This window comes from Podarcis melisellensis (genome assembly GCF_964234715.1).
Source record: "Podarcis melisellensis genome assembly, chromosome: 8".
NCBI classification, from domain to species: Eukaryota; Metazoa; Chordata; class Lepidosauria; order Squamata; family Lacertidae; genus Podarcis; species Podarcis melisellensis.
The window spans coordinates 16,505,376-16,533,294 of NC_138540.1; the positions used below are offsets into that span (position 1 = coordinate 16,505,376).

General features: G+C 46.6%; 2 protein-coding genes across 5 annotated transcripts in view; one reads left to right on the plus strand and one right to left on the minus strand.

Moving 5' to 3' along the window:
- The window catches only part of MTOR (mechanistic target of rapamycin kinase), a 105,151-nt gene that overhangs the window by 28,623 nt on the left and 48,609 nt on the right, over nt 1–27,919 (minus strand). For all 4 annotated transcript variants that reach the window (XM_081923370.1, XM_081923368.1, XM_081923369.1 and 1 more), the window contains 2 exons: nt 5,104–5,179; nt 1,804–1,943 (listed from right to left, as the gene is read on the minus strand). In XM_081923370.1, coding sequence (XP_081779496.1) covers nt 1,804–1,943; nt 5,104–5,179 — 216 coding nt within the window. The remainder of the gene's footprint in view (nt 1–1,803; nt 1,944–5,103; nt 5,180–27,919) is intronic.
- On the plus strand, nt 19,078–27,725 carry ANGPTL7 (angiopoietin like 7). The gene is made up of 5 exons (XM_081923797.1): nt 19,078–19,734; nt 23,145–23,245; nt 23,890–24,084; nt 24,973–25,171; nt 26,033–27,725. Exons 1-5 carry the CDS (start codon nt 19,362–19,364, stop codon nt 26,224–26,226), a joined length of 1,062 nt encoding a protein of 353 aa, XP_081779923.1. The 5' UTR covers nt 19,078–19,361; the 3' UTR covers nt 26,227–27,725.

A 27,919-nucleotide genomic window follows, 5' to 3' on the forward strand; every position in this document is an offset into this window, starting at 1 on the left:
ACAGGTGGGTGAAACTACACAAATTCTGCTGCAGTACTTTGCCACTGTTTATTTTTTTAAAAGTTGGTATTTAAATTTCCATGGGTCTAACCTATGTAGGACTTAGCTGGGTACAGACTCCCTTCAGGTATTTGGGTCTTAAGCTGCTCTGTTTAGCATTAGCATTAAGTACTAATGCTATTTCCTCCTCTTTGCTGGTTTCATTTGTCAGATTTGTACTCATTTTAATTGAATCTGATGGTTCTTTTAATATGATGTTAGCTGACCTTTAGGCACCAAAGCTGCATTCCACGATGGCTGTGTTCTACCTACAATGTCAGTTGCTAGGAACTGCAAGTGGGGAGACTGCTCTTGTGCTCAAATCCTGTTTCCAGGCTCTCCAGAGGCACCTGGTTTGCCCCCATGAGAACCAAATGCTGGAATAGAATGTGCCAATGACCTGGTTCAGCTGGCAGAGCTTCTTTTGTTCTTAAACGTTGTGTATTCATCTGAAGACTTGGTAAAGCCAATGCAGCCATATCTTCTCATTCCCCACAAAGTCACCTGGCTCCCCCCTCCCCGTTCTGCCACCCTAGCCACCCAGGATGCAAAAAGATGGGAACATCAGATACAGGTTGTGCTGCTTAAGGTAATTCTGTGCAGCCCCCTTGGTCTGTGGAGTGACTTCAATCGACAGGCATCTTCCCCTCCCCTCTCCCACTCCCCTTGTGCCCTCAACCTGGGTTCACGTCAGGACCCATCGAAACAGAGAGGCTCAATGACATGAGGCGTGCAGCGATTTAGGCAGGACTGGCTTGGATTTTCTGAACCCTCCAGGTTGAACTGCACAGTACGTTATGCAGGTTCTGTCTTTTCCAATTAGGCTCCAAAAAAAGCACATTCCCTTTCTCTCTCATATACACATATGCACACTGAGTGTGCATGCTGTAGATCCCTGCTAGGGATAAAGACTCCTCACTTCACAAAGGGTCTTGATCCACGCAAGCCTGGAAAACCCACATCTCCCCCCCCTTCTTTGGAAGGGAAGTCATTTTGCAAACTCTTATATGAGCTAATGGGCAGGTACCTTATTTTAACATACTCCGACTTTTCCAGCAAAATTTTTCGAAGTAATTTAAAGGAGAGGGGGAATCAAAATATATATTTCTAAGTCATTAATTAGAACCATGGAAAGGGTTGTAACTCAGTGGACGAGCACATGCTTCACATACCAAATGTCTGTTTTTATTTCCCATAGGAGTTTAGGAAGCTGGCTTATTCTGAGGCGGACAACTGGGTCCCTCTAGCTCAGAACTGCCTACTCTGACTGGCAGTAGCTCTCCAGGCCTTTCGACAGATGTCTCCTGCAGCTCTGCCTGGAGACACCTGAGGATTGAACATGGGACCTTCTGCACGCCAAGCAGATGTTCTACAACTGAGCATGGTTACAGATTAATAGGAAGCTGCCTTGTACCAAATCAGATAATTGGTCCGCTTAGCTCAGCTTTGTCTATGCTGACTGGCAGCAGCTCTCCAGGCTTCTGACAGAGGACAAATACCACTCCTACCTGGAGACGCCATGGATGGCCTTTAGCATGCTAATAAGATGCTCTTTATTTATGTATTATTGCATCTATAATTGACTTTCCCCTTACATTGATCAAAGTGCCATACACAGGTTACCCCTTCTTCATATTATCCTCACAATAACCCTGTGAGGTAGGTTAGTTTGAGAGACAGCCCCCCAATGTGCATCTGCAAGTAGGGATTTTAACACAGCTCCTTTTAACACACTCTTAACCACATCACATTGGTTCTTCTTACCATTCCCCCAGGGCTTCCAGGCAGCGCATGCGCCCCAGCATCAGTTCTGGGTCATCCTTGTTTGTATCCATCTTTTTGTCATAGGCCACCAGAGCATCTTCCCATTCATGCAGTTTCTCATACCAGGTTGCTTGAATTTCCTATAAAAGTGGGGAAGAGGCGGGAAGAGAAGGTTAACAAAATAGCAAATTTTAGTGTGGGAAAGTGGCAGGAGTAAAGAAGAAGACCCAAGAGATGCAAGTCTCTTATGCTTTCATGTCCCATCTCACAATAGGTCTATAGTTATGCCATTAGCATTATGGGAGGGAATGCTTTGTGTAAGCAGCAGTGGGAAGATGTTTGCAGAAAGGAGGGGGGGGGAAATAAAAACCTAGGAGTTGTATCCAATGCTATTCTGCCTCAAAGTAGGCCCACTGAAGTGAATGGACATGACTACCTTGGATTCATTAATTTCAATAGGTCTACTCTTTTTAAAATGTTGTTATATATTTATTTTTAATAAGACATGACATACAACAACAGATGCCAAAAAGTAAAGGGGGTACCTAGAACTGAACATGGCAGAATAAATATCCATACCAAAATCAAGTATAACAGGCCACTATTACAAGGTTCCAACTAACACAAATTAGTTTACATTACCCTGCACCAGTCAATCTACTCTGAGAAGGGTTCAGTTGGATATAAAGGTAAAGGTAAAAGGTAAAGGACCCCTGGACGGTTAAGTCCAGTCAAAGATTACAGTGGTGCCCCACAAGACGAACGCCTCGCAAGACGAAAAATCCGCTAGACGAAAGGGTTTTTCCGTTTTGGAGGCGCTTCGCAAAACGAATTTCCCTATGGGGTTGCTTCACAAGACGAAAAAATCTTGCGTCCCCCGGCGGGTTTTTTTTGCTTTTTTTGCCCTTTTCCTAAGCCGCTAAGCCACTTATCAGCTGTTCCGCTGATAAGCCGCTTAACAGCTGATCGCTGGAAGCCGCTTGACAGCTCTAGCACTAATCCGCTAAGCTGTCAATGGGCTTGCTTCGCAAGACGAAAAAACCGCTAGACGAAGAGAATCGCGGAACGGATTAATTTCGTCTAGCGAGGCACCACTGTATGGGGTTGTGGCGCTCTTCTCGTTTTCAGGCCAAGGGGGCCAAGCGTTTGTCCACAGACAGCTTTCTGGGTCATGTGGCCAGCATGATTAAACTGCTACTGGCGCAACGGAACACTGTGACGGAAACCAGAGTGCATGGGATTGCCATTTACCTTCCCGCCGCAGTGGTACCTATATATCTACTTGCACTGGTATGCTTTGGAACTGCTAGGTTGGCAGGAGCAGAGTAAACGGAGCTCACCCGTCACAAGAATTCAAACTGCCGACCTTCTGATTGGCAAGCCCAAAAGGCTCAGTCGTTTAGACCACAGCGCCACCCACGCCCTTACTCAGTTGGATATAGCCCTAGGTAAATGGATGAAACATAAAGGGATGAATAATAATCAGACCATTGGTCCATTTAGGCCAGTATGACTGGCTGGTTTGCCTGGGTCACGTGAGAAAGGGCAGCTGTGTGCCTCTGTGTGTGTGTGTGTGTTTCCACATGAGAGTCACTGCTGGTACGTGGCCCCAGAGGGCTAGCCAAAGATGAATGTGGCTCTCGGCTCCCTCTCCTTAAAATCTATCCATCCCTTTTGAGCATCAGCAAACATCACTGGGAGACCCAAGGACAGAAGTAGAGCCTCGCTTGCAACCACTGATGGCTGGTGCCCATTGTGGGCAGTAGGGCAGAAGGCAGAGACACCAGCAGGTGGTGAAGCCAGAGCCAGTGGCAGGCAGAGTCAATTCATTCTAGTTTTGCCCACCCCCTTCTCCTGCCTGCTGAGTCCTGCAAGGGCAACACTGAGACTAAGGAAGAGGAGGAAGCTGACAGGCAGGCCTGGATGTAAGTAAGAAGGCAGGCAGGTGGGGGCTGGCTGAGGTTGGTAGGACAACATCCCCTTTGCCCTAACAGAGCCAGCCTCCACTGCCTGCTGTGCCATCAGCTCCAAGTCTAAGTAGCATCAACACATATAAACAAGAGCAGCAGGGGATGAAGTTTGGAACAGCCCAGCAGGCAGACAGCCTACAAGCACGTGGGGCATTGTACAGCAGCAAGGGAAAGGATACTAAGGCCTTATTACTGGCCTTAGCAGTCCAGATTTTCTGAAGGTGAGCGGTAAAAAAGAACAGAAGTGCCGACCAACGACAGTTTTCAAATTCCCAACACTTTCACCAGCCTCTCATTTCTTTAAGGATTTTCATTTTCAAGGGATTAAAAGGGGGGGGGAGAAGGGGAGGGGACAAGCTACCACTTGGATTTCTTTGGGATTTTTTTGCTTCCCGCAACCCCCTCCTGCCCACCCGCCCCAACATGGGCTCTAGGCCAATGTTCTTTTCTGCTCAGCCCTTGGCAGTTCTTGCCGCGACGTTATGCCAAGCAGTGGATTCTTTGAGGGCCCTGCAGGCAGGATAAAGCTGCACACACACACAACACATGCCACACTTCAGTGCCCCTCCACGTGAGACGTTGCAGGTCTGGCCTCTGGGGCTCCACAGGCAGATCATTTCAAAACAGGCGAGGATGCAGAGCTTGCTGATGTGATCAGGGGATTAAAGGGTTCCACTCATAGGCAGATAGAAAGCTGCCTCATACCAAAGTCAGACTATGAATCTGGCTGCACTGACTGGAAGTGGGTCTTCAGCAATGGTCCCCCCCAGCCCCCTATCTGAAGATGCTAGGGGACCTTTTGCATGCAAAGCAGATGCTCTAGTCTGAACCCTCCTCTAAAACAGTGGTTATTAACCTTTTTGGGGTGATAGATCTCGTTGGAAATCTAATGGAAGCTCTCCCCAGAATTTTTTTTCACAAAGACAATTTTCAAAGACACAGGAAGGAAATGGGGTGTGTATGTGTGTCATATTTTTACACTCTCTAAAGTTCATGGACCCCCAAAGCCTGTGATCCTAGGAATCCAAGGATCACAGGTAAAGAACCTCTGCTCTAAAAGTAAAGTAAGATTCTGGTCCTCAAGGTTACGGATGAAGGGCTAGCATAGGAAGCTGCCTTATACTAAGCTGGGAAAAATGCGTCCCTATCGCTCAGTATGGTCTACATGGACTGGTAGCAGCTCTTTCAAATTTCATGCAGGAATCCTTCTCAGTCCTGCCTGGGGATTGAACCTGGATCTTCTGCAAGCTGAACAGATCTTCTACCATGGAGCTGTGGCCCTCTTTCTCAAAATGAAAACAGGGAGATGGGGAATTAAGAGGCTACTCACCAGCTCCCCAAAGTGTTTCATGGCATATTCCAGAACCCCGGCTGCTGCCTCTGGTTGCTGCAGTTTATTGTTAATACTGGAAAGAGGTAAGTGGGAATAAAAAGTCATTTTGGGCAGATCCTAGTGTTTTATTTATTTATATTTCGCTTTTCCAGCTTCCACAAACAATATTTTTTTTTGGAACAAGTTCAAACCAAACTAGTATAAATACATTTTAAAACAGCACCATAAACAATCATAAGATGGCAGTTTCCCCACTGCTACCAATCTTCCCCTGCTATATGTGCAATGACAGGAGAATACAGAGCAGCCTTAGTCAACCTGGTACCCTTCATATATGGCTGGACTCCATCTCCCATCAGCCCCAATCAGCATGGTCAACGGTCAGAGATGATGGGAGTTGTAGTCCAGCAATATCTGAAGGGCCACAGTCTCCCCATCCCTGCATTAAAAGATGGCAGATGTGTGATGGGAGGTAGCATGCAGCAGTAAAGGCAAGTGACAGTCTAGATCAGGGATGGGAGACCTGTGGCCGTCAGGATGTTGTGGGACTTGAGTTCCTATCAGCCCCAACCAGCATGGTCAATGATCAGGGTTGATGGGAGTTGTAGACGCACAACACCTGGATGGCACAATTGTCATAGTGCAAGTCACATCAGTCATTTATGCGGACAACTGATGCAGTTGCTAATCTGGTACAAAGTGGATACTGAAGATGAGAAGCCATCTGTAAAAAAAGAAGACGACCAGCATTGCCCATTTCATAGGCAGGATTCTTCCACACACCTTTGCTGTAGTTACTGTTCTCAGCCACCAAGCCTTCCATTCCCCTCAAACAGCTGCTGCTGCCGCCACACGATTTTAGGCTTTGAACAAGATTTAGCAGAGTTGGCAGCAGGGGACTTCAGCTGAGGCTCACATGTCTATTGCATGTCATTGTTTTAATTTCCTCTGGGCTGCGTTCCCTTAAGCTAGGACTTCCTACCGGCGGCCTATTCCTCCTCTTGAACATCCACGTATTCAAGGGCTTTATGGGCATCCAGTCATAACAGGTTTTTATTTTTAAAAAAATATTGGTGGAAGTCCCCCTCCCCGCTCCCTTTAGAAAGACTACTAATCCCTCTAAAGAATTAGAGGTTTTAAGCGCCCTTAAGACAGATCTCATAAGGACTGAAGAAGAAATAAACATTTTTTATTAAACAGCTGCCTCTCCCACTTCAGCCCTGCAGTTTGCTACTCTCTTGAAGAAGAATCGACTGTCCCCTTTCTGCAAAGGTGGGGCAGAAACGCCCAGCAAATTTAGAGGGCAGGATCAGGAAGCAAAGCGGCAGCAGTAAAAGTGAATGTCCAATGGATTTTGGACCTCTCAGGTCCCTCATTGGGGAGTTTCAAATACAGAAGTTCAATCTATGTATTATACTGTTTTCTTCTACTGAGAGAGACCAAGAGGCTGAACTTCTGTATATGAAAAGCCTTGATGAAGGGCCTGGATGCATTGGACATTCACTTTTCCTCCTGTCCTTTTGTTTCCAGTTGCGTGGCAAGACCCCTCCCCCACGTGAAATGAAGACACAGGACACGGTATTTTAGGTTAATGGGCATGAAAAGGCCACAACTTTATTGATTACAGAATTGAAAGGTATTGGCTTTAGGCATTGGCTCCTAACGACTACCCAGCATGGTGACCGGGAAGGGTTCTCCACAAACCGTGGGGGTCCTGTTGAAGTACGCCAACTAGGACCCCACGGGTGTCACCGCTCGGGGGCGTGCCGGAGGCCCTTACCTCCCTAGGTTTCGGACAAGGCAACGCCCCCCGGAGTTCTCTACCGGACTACCCCATTCATTGGGGGAAGGTGATGGCGCTTCCTTCCCCCCCATTCATTTGCATATCAATACCCCCTGCCAATGCCTAACCGCCAATACCGCGAAAGTTGTGACGTTTGCTACGAGGTAGGCGAAAAAACCAAAAGGCTCGAAGTGGGCCAACTTGGAAAAATTCCTACCAGGCCCCTTACGGCGACCAACCGAAGTCCATAGCAAGGTCAAGACAAGCTAGCTAATCCTAAAGGGTGGGTGGGATGGGAAAAGACCTCCGAGCTGTCCAGGTGAAAGAGGGTGGTCTCCGGGCGTGCCTGGCCTTAAGTAGGCACAGGCCCCACCTCCCTGGCCCGCTGATTGGCGGGCCGGCTCGGTGACACGCCCGGGGATTCCCTGCTCGCGCGAGGGGCTAAGGCCAGCCCCCGCACGCGTGTAGGAGGAGTCGGCCCGCAACCCCATCTCCTCCGAGTCAGAAATGGCTTTCCCCCAACAGTTGGGAGGCAGCAGCAGTACTTCTGAATACCAGCTGCAGGTAACCACAGGAGGGGAGAATACTCTTGTGCTTGAATCCTGCTTGTGGGCTTCCCATTTGGGGCATATGGATGGCCACTGTGAGAATAGGATGTTGGACTAGAAAGGCACTGGCCTGATCCAGTAGGTTCTTCTTAGGTTCTTAGTGGTGAATAAAGGTAAAGGGACCCCTGACCAGTAGGTCCAGTCATGGCTGACTCTGGGGTTGCGGTGCTCATCTCACTTTATTGGCCGAGGGAGCCGACATACAGCTTCTGGGTCATGTGGCCAGCATGGCAAACCAGAGCAGCACACGGAAACGCCGTTTACCTTCCCGCCGGAGCGGTACCTATTTATCTACTTGCACTTTGACGTGCTTTCAAACTGCTAGGTTGAGCAGGAGCAGGGACCGAGCAATGGGAGCTCACCCCGTTGCGGGGATTCGAACCCCCAACCTTCTGATCAGCAAGTCCTAGGCTCTGTATTTTAACCCACAGTGCCACCTGTGTCCCTTTAGTGGTGAATAGCTTTACTTTATTTCCCTGGCTGGTGCATTCTTCTCCTCACCCTGCTTTACCCACTCCCCTTCCGCTATCTGAGTTCACCAGTTTCTGGTACGGATGGCTGGATGCTCACATTCTTGCAGTTGATGCAGCAAACCAAGAAAATAGCAAAGAGTTAACAACTACTGTCACTGAGGCTGATGAGAATTACAGTCCGTGGGGCACCAGTCTGGCAAAGAACCATATGCAAGGATGGAGTCGTCCACAATTCTTGCATTGGAGTCTGTCAAAAAAGAAAACCCACCCCAAAACAAGCCAGCACAAGATGTGCCGATGAGCTTCTCTTTTGGCAATAATTTGAGAACACTGAATTAACATGGTAGAACAGCAACACCTCGTTGTCCTGTCTCCTGTCTGGAGAAAGCATAGGCCAGGCTGGTACCCTCTGAGCCGAGCAGACCTACCCAGCTGAGTCCAGCGCTGCAATCCCTATGAAAGGCTTCAAATTCATGCCGGGTTTTATGGGCTTCTGGAGAAAACCTGGCCGACTTATAAAAGGGCAGGCAACGACACTCTGGCCACACACACTTGCTTTGCGTTGTGACTTTCTAGTTTTATAAGGTTGGCTGGGATTTCATGAAGCCCGCTTGATGGCAACCTTTTGCCTAAGCACTCCCCTTCATTGTAAGAGCAAATCGTAAGTGCTCAGAGTAAGTTTAGCTTTTCTAGGATATTGCACAAGGAAGAGAGAGGACCTTTTTTTAGAGCCCTGCTAATACGTTGCCATTTAGACAAACTGCAGGCAATAGTCAGACAGAACTGCAAATGCTTATCACTCCTCTGGATAATAAGAATGTACAGAACTGTAGCACAGCTCTTAAGAGGAACAGCAAGGAAGTCCTGGCTCAATTTTTTTATCTTAGTCATGAACCCCTTTCTAGAGCATCCTCTCTCAGGCTTTTCAACACGTGCACACACACATTTACAATATGGGAGATGTTTACATTTACATTGGAACACAGGAAGCATTAAAGCATTACATGTCAGTATATTTGTCAATGAAGCCCTGCTCTGGCTTCCCAGGGTCTCAGGCAGGGTTTTGTCTGTCACTTTGTACCTGATACTTCTAACTGGAGTTTCTAACTGGACCTTCTCCATACAAGGTACGGGGGCACCTTCTCTGAGCTATATCCCTTCACTCAAGATATAGGGCGCTGCCTTATACCAATACAGGCCTCTGGCCGAGCTAGGTCAATCCTGTCAACTCTGACAGAAAGCAGGGTCTCTTTCACTACTTGTTACACAATCCTATTTGTGTCAGCGATCTTTTGTGGGAGCCACCACTGAACCACAACTCTTCTCCTAAGCTATTGCCTCATGTACAGTGCTTAAAAACAGACAAGTTCATGGTCTGTTGACAGAATCAAGCCGAGAAGCATACACCAATGGTCTACGTGCCAAACAGGAATTCCTCATCCCTATATTCTGGGACCAACCCATAAGCAGGGATCAGAGCTACTGCAAAATAGCATCCTTTGGTTCTGTCCCTGTCAGGAAGTCCAGAAGCACACCATGCCTCCTGACAGTACTGAACGTCACCAAGAGACTCACAGAACCAACAAGGTTAGATCCTGGCGAAGGTCAAGCCCCAATTATGAGAAGCTATGCAGAGTTGTAAGCACTGGTGTAATAAAACCCTGGTTATCCACCCCCTGTAGCAGGCTGTAAGCTTCCAAATCGTCAGCCAATTACTCGCTAGCACCAACATTATCCTTATCGACAAAACAGCAAGCCAGGATTCTCTCACCTCTGAGACAGAAGATGGACTTGGGAGATAAACCTCTGATGTTCTAGGGAGGGAATTAAGGACGCCCATGTCTTTCCTGCTCCTTGAGCAAGAGTGATTCATTGTAGTGCATTGTAAAAGTGATAAATGGCTGTCACAGTCCCATTGGCAGGCAGAAACATCACTCCCTGTATGTCAGGCAGTTAATTACTTCCAACTTTATCTCTCTTGTCAACACCTACTGACAAATTGGCCATTATCCTTTCCCACCCTCTATCATAATTATGGCTGCTCTGTTGCTGCCACTTTCTAGCACTAACTTCTCTCTCCTTTCCACAGCTTGTCAAAAGGGAGAACGAGACAAGATGTTTTATACTTCAAAACAAAAGGCTGAGCGGGACCACACATATTCTTAAATCTTGGAAGAAGCACAAACGTTTCTTTTTTGAAAAACACACACATGATTTTCAATTCCCTCTCCTCAAGAGAGCCGAATCCACTTGACAATAATGTTGATCCTTATAATTTATCAGCTTGCAGATGGAGACTCAGATATACAACCTGCTGGGATCTTCTGTTTGAAATACAAACAGGGGCTGCGTAAGAGCATTTTGAAAGAGTTTGTGCTTGTGTGTGCATCCCAGACTTTATACTGGGAAAAAATCAAGACTTGGGGGAAGATCCTGACCCCAAGATGAACAGTCCCTGCCCTCCTGGCCTGGACATTGTCACTTGCTCTGCTCCTGGATCTAATCTTGGGCAGGTGGAATGGGGGGAATAGTGTTCTCAGAGAAAGAAAGACAGAAGGAATTCACCACTGACAAGGAGTTGCTGGTCTTCTGGGTAGCCAGAATCTGCATAGCCAGAACTATCTAACTGTGTTATAACAACTGTGATTTTACACACATGAGCTTGTTTTTCCCTTCCTCCCTCCTGTCTCTTTTTCCTCATGTGCTGTGTCTTTGTACTGTGAACCTCGAGAGCAGAGATTATCTATTTAAATCAAACTGATGAATAAATAATAAACAAATCAGTTTTGACCATTGGATAATATAACAGGGCTTGAAACTGGGTTGAAATAGAACATTAAGTTAGCCTTGGGGCCCAGCCAACATCTGGGCAACTTGAGTTCTGCATAATAAAAAAAGGGTTATAAAACTACTTGCACGTTACATATACCAGGGCAGGGGTGGAAAACTGAATCTGGCTGGTGGGCAATATTCTAATCTGCTCCCTGCCCTCGTGGGGCCACTTACCTGTCAAATACCTGGGCTCATAATTACACCAGGTGACCCATTTTTTGCCCGTGCATGATGTCTGGTTTAGAGCAGATAGGTGTGACTTGGCTCAGATGGTCCCGCAGGCCAAACAGAGCCGTCTGGTGGGCCTAATTGGGCCTGCAGGTCCAAGCGCCCCCACCAAAGAAAACAATAATTTCTTCCAAGTATGAAAGATTTGTCACGTGTCTTTGAGTGTGTGTGTGTGTATGTGTGTGTGTGTGTGTATGTGTGTGTGTGTGTGTGTGTGTGTGTGCGTGCATGTGTGAAAGCAGCTGTTATTAGTGGCTTATTGACAGATTATGGAAGTTGTTTTATCATCAGTAACTGGAATGTGTGTTTTTATAAGGAAGAGAGTCACTTAAAACAGATGGAAGTTCTCTTTTGAGGCTGGAAAAGAGCAGGGTCAGATGGGATGCGAAAGAATATAGACTTTCCTAGAAGCTTGTGACTAACTGTTTAGACAACCAGCTTCCAAGAAGAACTGTGACAGCACCTTTAAAAAAAAAACATACATTTTTTAAAAGCTCAAGGGTAGCTTTTGCCACCTCCACAGGCAACCGGCAAAACACACTTTGGCCCCAAACCATCAAATTGGACACTCAGGCATCAACTTTTGAAATTCTTTAACATTCTTAAGGAATTACAAGACTGTTTTCCAGTTACTGTTCAACAAGCGGGAAGCATCAGAGAAAGAGAAAAATATTTTTAAGCTCATGCATATCACCCCAAGGGGCTAATATTCCTCTCAGACAGAACTACCACATGCTGTTGCTGTGATTCCCAACATTTGTTGGTAAGAAACAGGTGGATGTTTTTCCTCACTGACCGACTGGCTCTGGAGAAATAATTCTCTCTGTTGATCATCTCAACAGAGCAATCCCACTGTGCTTAATATGGTTTATACTCTGCAATTATTTGGTTTAGGGTTGCAGCCTAAGTCCTTGGGACTTTAAAATGGTTTTGGTAGATTGGCTACCAAAAGGTTGAAGTCCACAGAGATGTAGAGGAGGCCTGAGGAACCAGAAGCTGCATTAACGTGCCATTTTCCCCAGACACCTGATGTCTAGAGCTAGGTTTCTCTCTTGCATAGGGCAGCAGGAGGCTGAATAATGCATGTGTCCATTTGGGGGCTGATTCTCCAAAGCCTCAGCTTTTTACATATCAATACCACCATGTGAAGTCTAAGAGTGTATACACCAACCCAGCATTCCCAGTCTCAGGGTTTGTGAATGTGAATTTTAGCTTTGTAGTATAGGCCAGTTTTTACACCCCTCCCTCTCTCTATTCTCCATCCAGGCAAGCTAGAGGGACACATTCTAGCCAGGCATAAACATCTGGGGATGGTGAGGGTGCAGCTGAGGAAGGGTTGTAACCTGGGGAAGAGACCAGAGGGCCAAACAGGGAGGCCTGGAGAGCCACATTTGGCTCCTTCACACCCCTGCATAAGGGTTTCATGGCCAATTCAGTTTGCAAGCATGCCCTCCATGCACATTTAACCTAGCATCCCATCTGAAAAATAGGCCCTGCTTAAATGGTCTTCAGAGACAAGTCAGAAAACTGCTCAAAGGAGTTACACCAACGATAGCAGCTGTCAGACTCCAGAACTTAGTTGGATACAGCCATGGTGAGGTTTTGGTGTTCCTGCTTGTCTTTCTTGAGGAGCCAGAAGTGGGTAGCATGGTTCAGAGCAGGCACAGATCCAGTTTCAGAAGTGGCATAGAAAAATCAGAAGATAAGAAGCAACTTAGACCAAAATGGGAAAGCCAAGGATGAGCTGGGGATGAGAGTGGGAGCCTCTCAGGTCTTCTATTGTGAGAAAAACACTTCAGACAGAGGAGAGGTGCCAGAGGCTGAAGCTTCAAAGGGCAGAGACGTAGAATCTGTGGTCCTCCAGTTATTTCTGGACTGCAACTCCCATCATGCAACTCCCCTGATCACTGACCATGATGGCTAGAGCTGATGGCAGCTGGAGTCCAACAAAATCTGGAGGACTACAGGTTTGCCATGCCTGATCTAGTGGATAGGCACTGGTCCTTGGGGGGTCAGCTACTTAGCCAGTGACCCCACTTGCTGTACTGAGCTCAGTCTGCAATGCTAGTAGCTGGCACAGTGTGGCTGGAGCTTAAAACCAGTCTTGTGTTTTAAAACATTTGCCCAGTAGCCATGCAGAGGAATGAGACCAGTTGGCAGAGGAAGAAAAGAGCATAGACACAAAGGGTTTTATCTAATGCTAGTCCTACTCACAGTAGACCCACTGAAGTTAATGGACATGAGCAACTTAAATTCATTTCAATGGGTTCAAGCTGGGAGAGACTCCCTGCCTGAAACCCCAGACAGCTGCTGCTAGTCAGTGTTGATAACACTGAGTTAGATAGGCCAATGGTCTGACACAGCATAAGGCAGACTCCTATGTTTCTAGGGATGGAGCTTTCTGTCAGACTCTAGTAAAGCTAGCAAAATTTATTTCAGGCTTGTAATTTTTGTAGGTTTATTTAAAAGGCTGGTTAAGTTGGCTTGAGAAAGAGACACATACCACATGCGCTTTACAGCAACAGGATACCATTTCTTACTGGTGATTTCCCACCTTGGCCCTGGAATGTCACTCTGCCTGTCCAGCCAAGACCCACAGAACTTTATGCAGCTAAGACATTGTACAAAATAATCCTAGACAAGGGTTCTCAACCTTTATGGGCACATTGGTATCAGGTGCAACCCCAAGAAACTGTCAAAGTCACTACAGGCATGTCACAACTCTCTACTCCCTAGCTGTAAGCACCTCTACCCTGAAATGGCACCTGTGCTGCAATTTAGGCTAAAGCTATTGGCGAAAGAAGGCTTCCCGCTTAATTTCAGTGAGAAGACAGGACCCTGGTACCACCAAGGAAGGCCTCTGTGGGCACTTGTGTCATATTGGTGACACACAATCTAAATCATGGGTAAGCAAACTAAGGACTGCGGGCCGGATCAGGCCCAATTGCCTTCTGGATCCGGCCCATGAACTGTTTGGGACTCGCCACATGGATCGCCTGCGCACACGTTCTTTCCCTCTCCCTGACAAGTGGCGGCGGCGGCAGCGCCTCCTCCCTCCCTCCTCCTGGCTTCTCCCTGCCCTGCCTAGAGGAGGAAGGGGGCTGGAATTTGTTGGTGCCAGCAGCAGCAGTCAGTGTCTGCTCAACGCAGCCGCCATTTTAAGCACGCCGCTTATTGTCCCTCTGCTGCCGCCAGCTCCTGCCGCTCGCAAGACACAGGTAAGCAGCCACCAGGGCTCGTGCTGCTCTTGCATCATCACCCCCCCCAATATAGTCCAGCCCTCCACAAGGTCTGTGGGACAGTGGACCAGCCCCCTGCTGAAAAGGTTTGCTGACCCCTGATCCAAATGATAGTCCACCTGCATCATTAAATTGAGTACACACATTCTAAGAAACACTGGCATAGAAGTGACAAAACAAAACACCTTGCTGAAATCCTAGCAGAGGGATACCAGGGCACAAAGGAGACAAATGCAAAAGGAACAAGGACAACTAGGGGAGGCAACAACTGACACACAGAGGATCACGATCCTCTCCTTGGCCTTCAGTTTGACAAATATGTTTCTCATCACAAGAGGCCCAAATAAGAATTTGCCCCTAGGAACAAGCAAAACCGTGGCTGGGAGGAGACTCAGATGGGATTAGAGAGAGAATGAAAAAGGTCAAGGGTCAGGACTGTGTGGAGAGGGGTCAACACCCCATGTATTTCTTTAAAAGCAATTCCATTCAAGAAACTTTTGTACAAAATAATCTGCGTCAACATGAGCAAAATGTGGATCTTTCATCCCCGTTGTTTCCGAGTGCAGAAATTTGGTGGCATCTCAGGTCATGGGAGCCAGAGACCACGGGTGCGTGCAAGTGAGCAGTGCTGCTTGGGACAGGAGGATGAAATTCCAGAAATTCTTCTCCCTCCCTCCTACAGGGAATATGTGAAGCTATTAGCATGTTGATATCCCGCCTTCCTTCCAACATGGAAGTCAAGGTGGCATGCATGGAGCACCTATAGGCATTCTACTACAGGGGCACCGACCAAACTAAAGACCTTCTTAGTTATAGCAAACTAACTTGTGTGGCTTTGCAGCATTCCTGGGAACAATATTTTTTTTTCTTCTTAGCTGGGGGTGCTACAAAATTTGTGGTATGGTTTTACTTTTTCAAAACTGGGCTTTTTTGTGTTTTTGACTGCAGAGGCAACTACTGATCTTGCTTAAGTTCCTTAATGAGAAGGATAGTAATGATCAACAAGATTCCATGAGAGGCAGCTGGCCCGCTTCAACTGATCTTTCTCAGTAAAATGCAGACTTGGAAGAGCACGGATTGCAGCATCTAGGTTTCCCTGGACTAGCTGTGTGCTTTAGACACACCGTATTGGCCTGAATATAAGCTGCACCCGAATGTAAGCCGCACCTTAAAAACTGGAGGGGGAAAAGAAAAGAAAATACCCAAATATAAGCCACACCCTTCCTCACTACTCCTAGCTGCATAAGGGGGGAGGGGGAGAGCCAACCTGTACTGCTGGCACCCTTTCCCCTTCCTCGTTCTCTCTCCCTTCCTTGCCCTGGGGGAGAGGACGGGGGACTATGCATGGCGTGCTCCTGGCACTGACTGCCCCACACTCCTAGCTGCATACTGTAAGGTCGTGAATATAAGCCACACTTTAACTTTTCACAGTCGGAATTGGGGAAAAAGTGAGGCTTATATTCAGGCCAATACGGTATAATTCACAAATGTTTGTGTGGCAGACATGAAGGTGCTCCTCAGTAGACTGATCAATGTTGAAAGGGTGGTTCTTTAAAAGGTAGGCCCATAGGAAGTTACTGTATATCATAAAACAAAGACATGCAATGATATCAAGTCAAGCCAGACCATCGGTCCATCCAGTTGAGGATTATCTACACTGACAGGCAGTGGCTCTCCAGGGTTTCAGACATTAAATCTTGGACTTTCTGCATGCAGAGAAGATGCTCTACTTGCTAGAGTTCTACCCCACCCCTTTTAAGAGAACACCACCCACCAAAAACCAAAAAAAAAAGAAGAAGCAAAGGAAATAAACTGATCCAGGAAGACCTAAAAAAATAAAATCTACTGGAGGTTTTGTGTTTTATTTATATCAGGTTTCATCCATGCATGAGCCACTTCGTGCAGAAATGCAATTGCAGAACAAGAATCTGGCTCCATGGCAGTAGTTGAGATGACAGCATAAGATCAAAAAGCAGACATGCTGGATCAAGCCAAAAGGGGTCCATCTAGTTCATCATCTTATTGTAACAGTGGTCAATCAGATGCCCCAATGGGAAGTCCACAAGCAAGACCTAAATGCAATAGCAACTCTCTGTACTTGCGATTCCCAGCAAAGTACAGTATTCAAAGGTTTGCTGCTTTTGACAGTGGAGGACAACCCCGGTTTATCCTTGACTGTTTCCAATTCTAAAGAGTTGTAAACACATTACCACAGCTAGTCTATCTGTATTAGGTATCTGGCCGCTAAAAGAGATGAACTGAATCCCCTTTGGACATGCCTCTGCCAGCAGAGTCGTTTCCACCCTGCGGTCTTCTTTCTCACTATGACTGAGGTTCTATGACGTGAGCGACTGTACCTATCAGTGTTCAAATCTCCATTGTTCTAATCTATGCGCATTTTGCGACAGGAAATTTCATTAGCGCGAGCAGTTTCTATGCTCTAGGTGCAGTGCTGTGCGTACGATTTCAGATTAAAGCTGCACAGTGTGGAGCCAGTGTGGTGTAGTGGTTAAGAGCGGTAGTCTCGTAATCTGGGGAACCGGGTTCGCGTCTCCGTTCCTCCACATGCAGCTGCTGGATGACCTTGGGCCAGTCGCACTTCTCTGAAGTCTCTCAGCCCCACTCACCTCACAGAGTGTTTGTTGTGGGGGAGGAAGGGAAAGGAGAATGTTAGCCGCTTTGAGACTCCTGAAGGGGAGTGAAAGGCGGGATATCAAATCCAAACTCTTCTTCTTCACAGTGGAAAGAAAGGACTTTTTCTGCCTCCCCAATTCCAGCTACTCTCTGAAGACTGGAGAAGAGACCCTCTTAAGAATATTAGGGGGGTGGGCAGGAGAAGGACTAGACCATGTGAAAAATGAACATAATATTTTAGCTGCAGTTCATTCATTTTCAGCTTTGTTATTAAAAAAGCGTGCATAGACATTCTGTTGCTGCATCCATAACCTGGGTTTAAGGTAGGGTTACCAGACGTCCCCTGTTCCCGGGGACAGTCCCCGGATTTGCAAATCTGTCCCTGGACAAATTCCATCCCCAGAATATCCCCCGATTTGCAAATCTGTCCCCAGAAAATGTGGCAGTGGCAGCCTCAGCAGCCCAGAGCCAGCCTGGTAGCACAGTTGGCTCCGGCTAGCTTCAGGAGCTGCTCGCTGCCACTGCCACTTCCGAAGGGGAACCAGGGACGTTCAGTGGTACAGATCTCTGCCCCCTTCCTCCTTTGTTTTGACAGATCAGGGGAGGCTTGGGCAGGCTTTGCCCAGTTTTTTAAAAAACACTGCGCATTTATGTTTCACAGGGTGTGAAAGAAGGGCTTTGCACCTTGCCTGGCAGAGAAACCGTACTCCTTGTGCCCCTCCAGGGCAACGGCTGGCCGCCCGCCCACAACTCCCCTGATCTGTCAAAACAAAGAGGGAAGGGGCAGAAGATTGGGGAAGGCTCAGGAGTCACAGGCGGGCGGCGCGCCATTGTCCAGTTTTTAAAAAACTCTGCGCATTTATGTTTCACAGGGTGCGAAAGGGCTTTGCACCTTTATACAATATGCATGTGTGCTTGGGCCCAGGGTCTTTTGCCTCACCATCCCCACTACTGACTCCCTGTTGCTACTCAGCTTAAAAAAAAAAAAAGAAAAAGTGTCCCCCTGATTCATTGAAGAAAAAAAAAAATCTGGTAACCATAGTTTAAGGTGCCATTTAGCTCCTAGCTTTCATACCTTCACACTGTTACATACTGTATCATAATGTGAGAACTGTACCTACTGAACTTTCCCCTAGGGAATGGGGTTTGCTCGTGTTCACTGCTTGATGGATCAGGACTCTGGACCAGTTCAGATTTGCTACTTGTTATACCACCTGCGGGTGGCGCTGTGGGTAAAAGCCTCAGCGCCTAGGGCTTGCCGATCGAAAGGTCGGCGGTTCGAATCCCTGCGGCGGGGTGCGCTCCCGTTGCTCGGTCCCAGCGCCTGCCAACCTAGCAGTTCGAAAGCACCCTCGGGTGCAAGTAGATAAATAGGGACCGCTTTCTAGCGGGAAGGTAAACGGCGTTTCCGTGTGCAGCTCTGGCTCGCCAGAGCAGCGATGTCACGCTGGCCACGTGACCCGGAAGTGTCTTCGGACAGCGCTGGCCCCTGGCCTCTTGAGTGAGATGGGCGCACAACCCCAGAGTCTGGCAGGACTGGCCCGTACGGGCAGGGGTACCTTTACCTTTACCTTTTATACCACCTGCACCTGGTAGTTTTGGGGTTGGGCTCGCTTGCTTGAGTCACAAGACTTTGCAGGCACTTTCTCTCTGTGTGCTGGGCATCTTGATAGGTGGCATGACGTAGCCCTTTCCCTCCCAGTTCCGAACCAGTTGGCTTTGGGGTCCCTTCCTCTGAGGCAGTCAGAAAAACATACCAGAAATCCAAGTCACCCTTGCTCTCTTAATAAAGGGCTGCTAGAAGTGGGATCAGCCCCCCTTATATAATCTTATATAATCATTTGACCTGCAGAACCCCCTTCCATTTACCAAACTTGAACTCCTGCTCTGTCCCTTAACATGCTGCCAGAGGATTAGTCATCAGAAAGGCTAAAATCCAGTAGGAGGCATTTACTGGCAACTCCCATGACTTCCCTGCACTCCCCCCACTCCCAAATCTGAGAGAATGACAAAGTTGAACAGAAAAAGCCTCCAAGCTGCCCACCCTTAACCCCCCCCCCCACATTTACGCAAACAAGCCCTAAAAAGTATTTGTTTCCACCTGATATAAGCAGATGAGTGGGGAGTGGCTTAGCAGGCTGTGTATGGGCTGCAAGAGGGGGTGGGAGGTACCCAGAAGCAATAGATATTTAAGATGCGGTGTGCGAGGGAGAGGCACACACATTTCTCGAGAGCAGAGACTCCGACAGGAGCGATCCACCTTTGAGAGACTTGGTTCATTGAGAAAGAGAAAGAGGGAAACAATAGCTGTGGCTTTACAGAAAACATCTGTACAAATACAGTTCAACTAAAAAAGCAACTCTTCCTCCTCCTGGGACAGGAGATAAGAATTTCTGAAGCAATCGCTAGGACCAAGTGAGCGGGGGAGCAGAGAAGAAGAAAAATCCCTAGACACAGCATGCAGACCACGTTCAGCACTCAGCTGGCTTGGTTATGTGCAGTAACCATCTCTTTGGCCGTGTACCCAGCCTGGCTGCAGAAACCTCCAAAGAGGAAGGTGATCAATGGGAACCCCAAGAACCTAGGCTGCTGCGAGGAGCTGAAGGAGCTGAAGATGCACGTGGCCAACCTGTCCACCTTGATACAGGAGCTGAGCAAGAAGCAGGAGGATGAACTGGGAAACGCCATCATGCAGGTGATGGAGCTGGAAGGAAGCTTCAAGCAGATGGACCTGCGCCTCAATGACGTGGAAGGGAAGTACTCGGAGATGAACAACCAGCTGGGCATCGTGCAGCTCCAGGCAGCTCAGACTGTCACGCAAACATCCGCAGGTAAGGAGGACCAGTGGTATGGCAAATAAATGCATGGAAAAAATAGAACCTCAGAAGCTGCTCCCCTCAGTTAAGACCCCCAATACTGCAAGCAAACTCTGCTGGGCAAAATGCACCCCAGGAGAGGTGCTTTTAAACAGGGAATCACAATCTTGTGTATTTGCTTTTGAGTTGTTCAACTATTTCATTTCCAAGAGAGCTTGAATGTTTTAAATGATAATAGCTTTGTTCTGCGTGTAAGACCTGCAGACACTCAAAACACAATCACTCTTTAGAATGTCAGCAGAAAAGTGAGGAGAGACAGTCCTACATTGAGATTATGGTCTCTCTGTCTTTGTGTGTGCTTAAAGATAGGAAAGTGCAGCCAGATCCCATTCATGCTTTTTTCCAGAAGCAGTTTGTGAGGAAAGAGGGAAGGTTGTGGGCACATGTGTGATTTCGCACAAAGAACTCTGTGTGAGAATATGAGCAGTCATATCCTGAGATGCATGAACGCTAGCATTGCCATCTTTAACAAACACTGGTTGGGTTAAATGGTTTTAAAACCTCAGTAAATCAAACTGAAAGCCATTTCAGCTCAATGACAAAACACTTAAAAAAGAAAAAAGCCTGCATGAAAACTGTGGATGGTGTCTTCTTCATAGAGGCACCCCACCTTTATGCTCACTCAAGGGGGAATGTTGTGAGATATTTTACATATATATCTGCACCATTCAAAATTAAAGAACCAAGTCAGATCACTATCTAGCTTGATACTGCCCACACTGACCAACAGCAGCCCTTCAAGATTTAGGCAGGACTAATTTCCAGCCTTGCCTGGAGACCCCCAGAATTGAACCTGCTGCCCTCTGCATGCAAAGCAGTTGTTCTACTACTGATCCGCAACCATTCCCTAAAAGAAAATATGAATTTTCCTTCAACACTATATGTATAGCTTTATTTTTAAAAACTCCACCCCAGTAATCAATTAAAACTCATCCGATTTAATTGAGTAACATAACCTTGGTTACCACCTAGTCACCTTTTCCCCCAGGGGCCAATATAGCCATACACACTTTTACTAACACACCTTTTAACTAGCCGGTTCATCATTTGAGGTTTATAGTGAAATAAATAATCAACTCAACTTAGCTTATAGGCATGGTCGCCCGGAAGCAGCTCTTTCCCTCAATTGTGAGCAACCAAGCTATATACAAGTGTTACCTGGGGGGAAAAAATCCTCACACTGAGGTTTTTGTAGTATTCACATAAATAGCCCAGAGTGTGTCTTCAAGGTACAAAATTATTAAACCACAACATGTCTTATTACAGGCACGGTAAGGCCACACCGCATGCGGAAGGCAGCCACGTAGGGACTTGAATTGCTGGCTGCAAGGAAGCCCCAGTTTGCACCTAATCTTTCCTAATAGGTGGAAATCATTCACCTTGCACTCTGTTACACCTGTCAGGATGGATAAAAGTTAACCTCGGGAAGGGCCTCTCCCTTCCCCTGGAAGCAGCTGGATGTTCAGTTCTTAACATGGATAGGGAAGCAACCATTTCCAAAAAGGCTGATACGCTTGCCGGAGCGGGAATGTACTTTCCAAGTGGGAGCAGGCCATGATGCAGAAAACAGACCGTGCACAGTCCAAACATGTCAGATGTGCTGATTTGGCTTGTCTGCCTGAGAGCACAACTGCAAACTAGGGAAGCTGTCCCAGGCATGGCCATCCTATCAGATCAAGACGTTGGGCTTTGCGGAATGGCAGCAAACTGTATTTGCTATTCCCCATTGCTTCAGTCTGGGGGCTTTTGCAATAAGAGAAGTTTTTGGAGGAGAAACTGGTTCTCTCACACTCAGAAGTAGTAACACTACTGCTCAGCATCTGTGAAGTGCTGTTTCTGAGTGTTCATGTCATTTTACACAATCTTGCTATAGTAAATTATTGTGAGGTAGGCTGGTATTGGTGCAATATGCCCCTATTGCAGGACAAAGCATGCAGCAGAGAATGCCTGCCCTAAGGCTACCTAGAAAATTCAAACCTGAAGTTTCTAGATCTAGTCCGTTGGTTACATCAGCTCTTGCACTAGCCATTTCTGAACAGACAAGTACTTCTGCTACACTGCTAAAACAATTTCTCTTTCACCTTTAAAAGACCATGGTGAGATATGTTGCTATTATGTCAACTTTACAGCTGCAGTCAAGGATGAGGGTTTGTAAGCTGCCCAAACTCACCCAGCCGAGCTGGGATTAGAACTTAAGTCCCCAAAGTTCAATACTATGGTTACTGAACCATTCTGGTTCTTTGTTCTTTACTAATCGGGATAATGTTTGCATAATTTTAGAATGGGTTTTTTTGGGAGTGGGGTTTCAGGCACACATGCCAAAGCCATCAAATCCCCCTTGTGCCACTGAGCCTTCTTTTCTGTTAGCCTGATCCCGCTCCAAGTCCTTGCTGCTCGATGGTTGTGTTTTTGAAGGGTTACAGAAGGAGCTGGAGAAGTTAGCGCCCAAAATCTGCACTTATATATGGACAAGAGAAAAATAACTTGAGCAGTCTCTCTGTAAGCAGATGGCCCTCCTGATTCCATGTGTGCCAATCAATTGCTGAAACAGCCTACTAGGTTTGGGAAATGCTTCTAGACTGCAGCCACCATCATGCAGATCTGAAGGCAACCGTGTATCACGAAATTTTTTAACTTTTAATCTTTTACCATTTTTTATGTGCTGTAAGCCACCCAGATGGGCAGGGTATAAATAATAAAATTATTATTATTAGCTCTCCCAAACTGGGCAATGGCTTCATTCACCAGTAGAACACAGTTTGGCTCACTTGCTTAAGGAAAGCATCAGCTGCAAGCATCCTGAAGAGATACACAGCTGTCCTCTTATTTGTGGAGCACATGGCTGTCTCAATTACATAGGTTAATGTTGGAGGTGGTTGAGGCTTGATGGTGTCAGGGTTCCCCTTCTGGGTTTGAAATTCTAGGAAGGCTTCACTAAATATTGCAAGGTAAGTTTAAAACTAACATGCTGTTTTTGGAGGAACTGTAACATAAGCAAGGCTACATTTAATAAAAATGTGTCAAAAGTACAGTGGTACCTCGGGTTAAGTACTTAATTCGTTCCGGAGGTCTGTACTTAACCTGAAACTGTTCTTAACCTGAAGCACCACTTTAGCTAATGGGGCCTCCTGCTGCCGCCGGAGCATGATTTCTGTTCTCATCCTGAAGCAAAGTTCTTAACCTGAAGCACTATTTCTAGGTTAGCCGAGTCTGTAACCTGAAGCGTATGTAACCTGAAGCATATGTAACCCGAGGTACCGCTGTACTTAAGAACTTATCACAATTTGTGGGTTGGGGGTGTTGAATACTCGTCAGTCATTGCTAAACATTTGTTGCTTCCCATTCCACCCCCTCCATTGACACAGATGCTGTGTACGACTGCTCATCGCTTTATCAGAGAAATTACAGAACTTCAGGGGTCTACAGACTCCTCCCTGATGAATTCCTGGGAACGCCAGAAATGCAAGTAAGAAGTCTTAATACAAATGCTATGACTTACTTATGCCCCAGTTATAGTCCAGATGGGCAGCTTTGGGCAGCTTTCAGGACAGGTTCCTACGGAAGGAGCATACATTTGCTCTCTCTGAGCCTCCATGACCCACAGAAGGTGACCCTCTAGGGGTGCTGGTAAGAGCTTCTCTACAATGGTCCAATCTATGGGGCTGAATGGCAGCAGTAGGGAAAACTGTCCAGGATTCCTGGACTGAAAAAATGACACTTAGGATTATTTTTTTTTAAAAAAAACAACTTTTGATGTTCATGGATTTCCCTTTCTTGGTACTCAAAATGGCTTTCCAAGAAAGTAGCTTCATTCCACCTGTAGCATTACAGAGAACATCTCTCCTAAACTAAAAAGCAGCTGACCTCATGGTAAATGTTGCTACCCAGTGCCTAAAATCCCTTATTCTGCCATTACCAATAATACATGTTTTCACTTATATTCACACTGATAGGGTTTGTGGGGTAAGAGGAGGGAAAGAACAGATACTCAAATCAACTGAACTATTCAGTCCAATTTGGCAACAACAAATACATGCCCCCTGCCCAAAAGGGTTAGGGTCCCTAGTCTCCATGAATGACTGGAATCAATACTCTTTCCTATTGCTCCAGGTATACTGTGACATGGAGACTGACGGAGGAGGATGGACAGTCATCCAGAGGCGTAAAGTTGGCCTGATTTCCTTCAGCCGGGACTGGAAGCAGTACAAGCAAGGGTTTGGTAGCATCCAGGGAGACTTTTGGCTGGGAAATGAGCACATCCATAGGCTTTCCCGGCGCCCAACAATGCTGCGTGTGGAGCTTGAGGTAAGGGAATGGTTTCAAAAAACCAGGTGAATTTTTGGTAAATGATCCATGTTGAACAGCTGAGGAAATTAGAAGAATGAGCAGTCTCCAACAGCAATTTGAGATACAGCTGAACCTTGGAAGTCAAATGGAATCCGTTCCAGAAGTCCATTTGACTTCCAAAACGTTCAAAAACCAAACTGCAGTTTCTGATTGGCTGCCCCATCGGATGTTTGGGTTCCAAAAGAACATTAACAAACCGGAACACTCACATCTGGGTTTGTGGTGTTTGGGAGCCAAAATGTTCGAGTTCCAGGGCATTTGGGATCCAAGGTACGACTGTATTGCAATTTCTAGGTACTGCTTTACACAGGCATCAGTATCTGGGGTTGGCAAGTAAGATATCTCCCCCACCCTCCATTATGCCCTCTTAACAGTGCCCTTAAACTCATAAAGCAAGGGCACATACCCAGATGTCCTCAGCGGCTGCTCCACAACTACAGAGGTATTTTCCTTTGGAAGTCTTGCCAAACTGCAGGCAGAGCATGAGGTTTTGCTGAAGGGAGTCAGTTATAATTAAATGCTTAGAGCATCCTCTGTTCCAAAAACACTATTCATTCTAAACCTTCAGCTTATGAACAAGATGAGAAGTAGTTTCTGTGGAGCTAGCAGACAAGATGCCCTGTGGTTGAACACATGAATGAAATGCAAAACGTTGAGGAAACGGCCGTATCGTTTCCTACGCAGGAATCCATCACATCCATTTGAAAGAGCAATGGATGCCTGAAGATATGGCACTCCTTGCAAGGAGGGATAGGTGCATACATTCCTGGAAACGGTTTTCCTCTTCACCTTCATCCACCTCCTGTTTCCTCTTCACCTTCATCCACCTCCTGTTTACCCTTGCAGGACTGGAATGGCAACATCCGCTACGCTCTGTACAACCACTTCACTCTGGGCAACGAGCTAAACAGCTACCGCCTCTTCTTGGCCAACTACAGTGGCAACATTCCACATGACTCCCTGAGGTACCACAACAACACAGCCTTCAGCACTAAGGACAAGGACAACGACAAGTGCGTGGATCATTGTGCGCTGTTACGCAAAGGTAAGCATGTAGATGGGCTCCTCCTCCTACACTAAGTTTTAGCTGAACAGGGCTGAATGCCATTTTGCAATTTAGAAACATTTCCAAAACCTTTACAGTGGTACCTCGGGTTAAGTACTTAATTCGTTCCGGAGGTCCGTTTTTAACCTGAAACTGTTCTTAATCTGAAGCACCACTTTAGCTAATGGGGCCTCCTGCTGCTGCCACACCGCCACTGCATGATTTCTGTTTTCATACTGAAGCAAAGTTCTTAACCAGAGGTACTATTTCTGGGTTAGCGGAGTCTGTAACTTGAAGCGTATGTAACCTGAAGCGTATGTAACCCGAGGTACCACTGTATTTGCTTTGAAGTTGTAAGCATTGCAAGAACAATGAGAACTACAAAATGTGATACGTGAAGCACTTTCTGGAGCAAACAGGAACATAGGAAGCTGCCTTATAAAAGGTTAGACTATTTGTCCATCAAATTCAGGGGAACCTTTGGCCCTCTAGAGTTGCTGAACTACAACTCCCAGCAGCCCCAGCAAGCGTAGCAAATGGCTGGGGTGATTGGAGTGTCAGTTCAGCAATGTACCGGGTGGGGGGCAAGGTTCCCTATACCTAGTCTAGGCCAACTGGCAATGGCTCTCCTAGATTGTGAGCAGAAAAAGCTATTTCCCATTGCCTGCTACCTGACCCTCTGGCTCAGGGGTAGGCCAATGCATTAATGAAACCGTGTGTGCCCCAGAATGCTTTGCAATTTGCTTGGTCCCATGATGGCAGATGTCAATGCAAAAAGAGGTTCCCTGGAGGCAAAAGTTTCAAAACCCACTGCTTTCGAAGACAGATCAAAAGATTTTCTCCACTTTTGTTTCTCAACAGGCGGCTACTGGTACAACTGCTGTACAGACTCCAACCTGAACGGGGTTTATTACCGCAATGGAGAGCACAACAAGAGCACAGATGGGATTACTTGGTACGGATGGCACGGTAAAACCTATTCCCTGAAGAGGGTTGAGATGAAGATTCGGCCGGCAGACTTCAAAGCCCAGGGGGATACCAACAAAGTGGAGTAAGGCAGCAGAGACACAACTTCATGGGGGACAGGGAGAAAGATACACACAAATGCTAACCAAAAAATAAACCACAACCACTGGTCTGAAATACAGGGGCTGTACCTCTGCATCTTTCTCATCACAACGCTCTCTTCCAGTAGGATGCTCAAATGTCCCAGGACATGTAGCCCCTGGCAAGCAGCATCCTAATAAGAGAAGAATTTTGTTCCACTCACAAGTATCACAGAGTTGCTATAGCATTTCCCCCCGAAGTACAGGGATGCAAAGTGTGGTATTAACTTTCCCAGCTTTTTAAAAATGTCCACCTTGCAATCACTCCCTGTTTTAGGTTGACTCAAGTGCACAGATACAGCAACGGCCAAAATGAGGTAAGGGAATGGGGGAGGGAGGGAAGTGCTGAGTTAGGAAGATGACTGCAAGCAAGGTGATCCTCTTTTCAAAAGCATAGGCCCACAATTTAAAAGAGAAACAAGAATCAGATTGGGACGTTGGATGAATCGCAATTGGAGTTCCCCACAGATCTTCCTATTGATGAATGGGGAGGGGCATCAAAGACATTCCAGATTTAAAAGCCTACTATTTATGCCTTAAGCTTTTGTGGGGGAGGGGTTTACTACAAAAGGAAGCTGTCAACAACAATAAAAAATATACATTAATATTCTGAGGTTCTATAAGCCAGGGATGAGGAACCTCTTGCAACCCGAGGGCCACATTCTGTCACAGGCAACTGTAAAGGGGCCTCAGGACAGTGGTGGGTGTGGCCATAGGAAAAAGTGGACTGAGCAATGGATGCAACTTTTAATCTTTCTACAGCAGGGTCCATTCCAGTCACACTAAAACCAGAGGTTTCTGCACACCAACACACATCTCCCACCCACCGACACTACCACAGCTCAAAGGCACATACCACAGCCAGGCAAAAGCACCCATGTAGGGTGCAGAGCAGGACCAAACAGAGATGCCACAAGGCCCACATGCAACCACCAGGCCTGAGATTCCTCAGTCCTGTTAATATACTGTGCAGTGTTCAATACAAATAAAGAGATGTGAGGAATAATATTATGCACACATTGCAATGCATCACAATTGGGAAAAAGAGCTGTTTAAAAAAAGTCACAAGTTACCAAGGACTCCTCTCACAGCTCAGTTCCCTGCTTAACTTTGTTGCCAGAGTGGGTTCATAGTTAATATATCTATTTTTTATTCACTTTTTAATTATTATTTACAAGAGGGATCTAGCATAATTTAAAGTTGCTATCTTGGCACCAGAAGACATTGGTTTCCTGGAAAGTGTCTTCTACATGTTGACTGGCCAAAATTTGGGACCATCCCTCCAGGAGCATATTGTTGTTAAAGATGGTTGCTGAGTGGGTGATGCTCCAGGTGGATCTGTTTGTGCTGTAAATTGAAAGAGCGCTCTGTACAAAATCTGCCATGCCTCTACAATGGATTTTTTTTTGTTTTTTTCAGATTCTATAATAAACTCTCTTGTTTTTAAACTTGGTCTTGAGTCTTTTGTCAAAATACCTAACAAGCAGGCAGATTAAAATCAGAAGTCCTTGAAGAAAAGAACAAGCAAGGCTCCAGGAGAGGTGACAGTATGTGTTGTGTGGTAGACACAGCATCTGAAAATAGCTCAGCAGACAAGAGAAAAGAGCAATGGATGGATATGATATGGAAAATGAGAGACATG

Coding starts and splice junctions, on each gene's coding strand:
- ANGPTL7 (XM_081923797.1), top strand. CDS start 19,362: ATGCAGACCACGTTCAGCACTCAGCTGGCTTGGTTATGTGCAGTAACC. Junction 23,246..23,889: donor TGGGAACGCCAGAAATGCAA/GTAAGAAGTCTT, acceptor CTATTGCTCCAG/GTATACTGTGACATGGAGAC. Junction 25,172..26,032: donor TTGTGCGCTGTTACGCAAAG/GTAAGCATGTAG, acceptor GTTTCTCAACAG/GCGGCTACTGGTACAACTGC.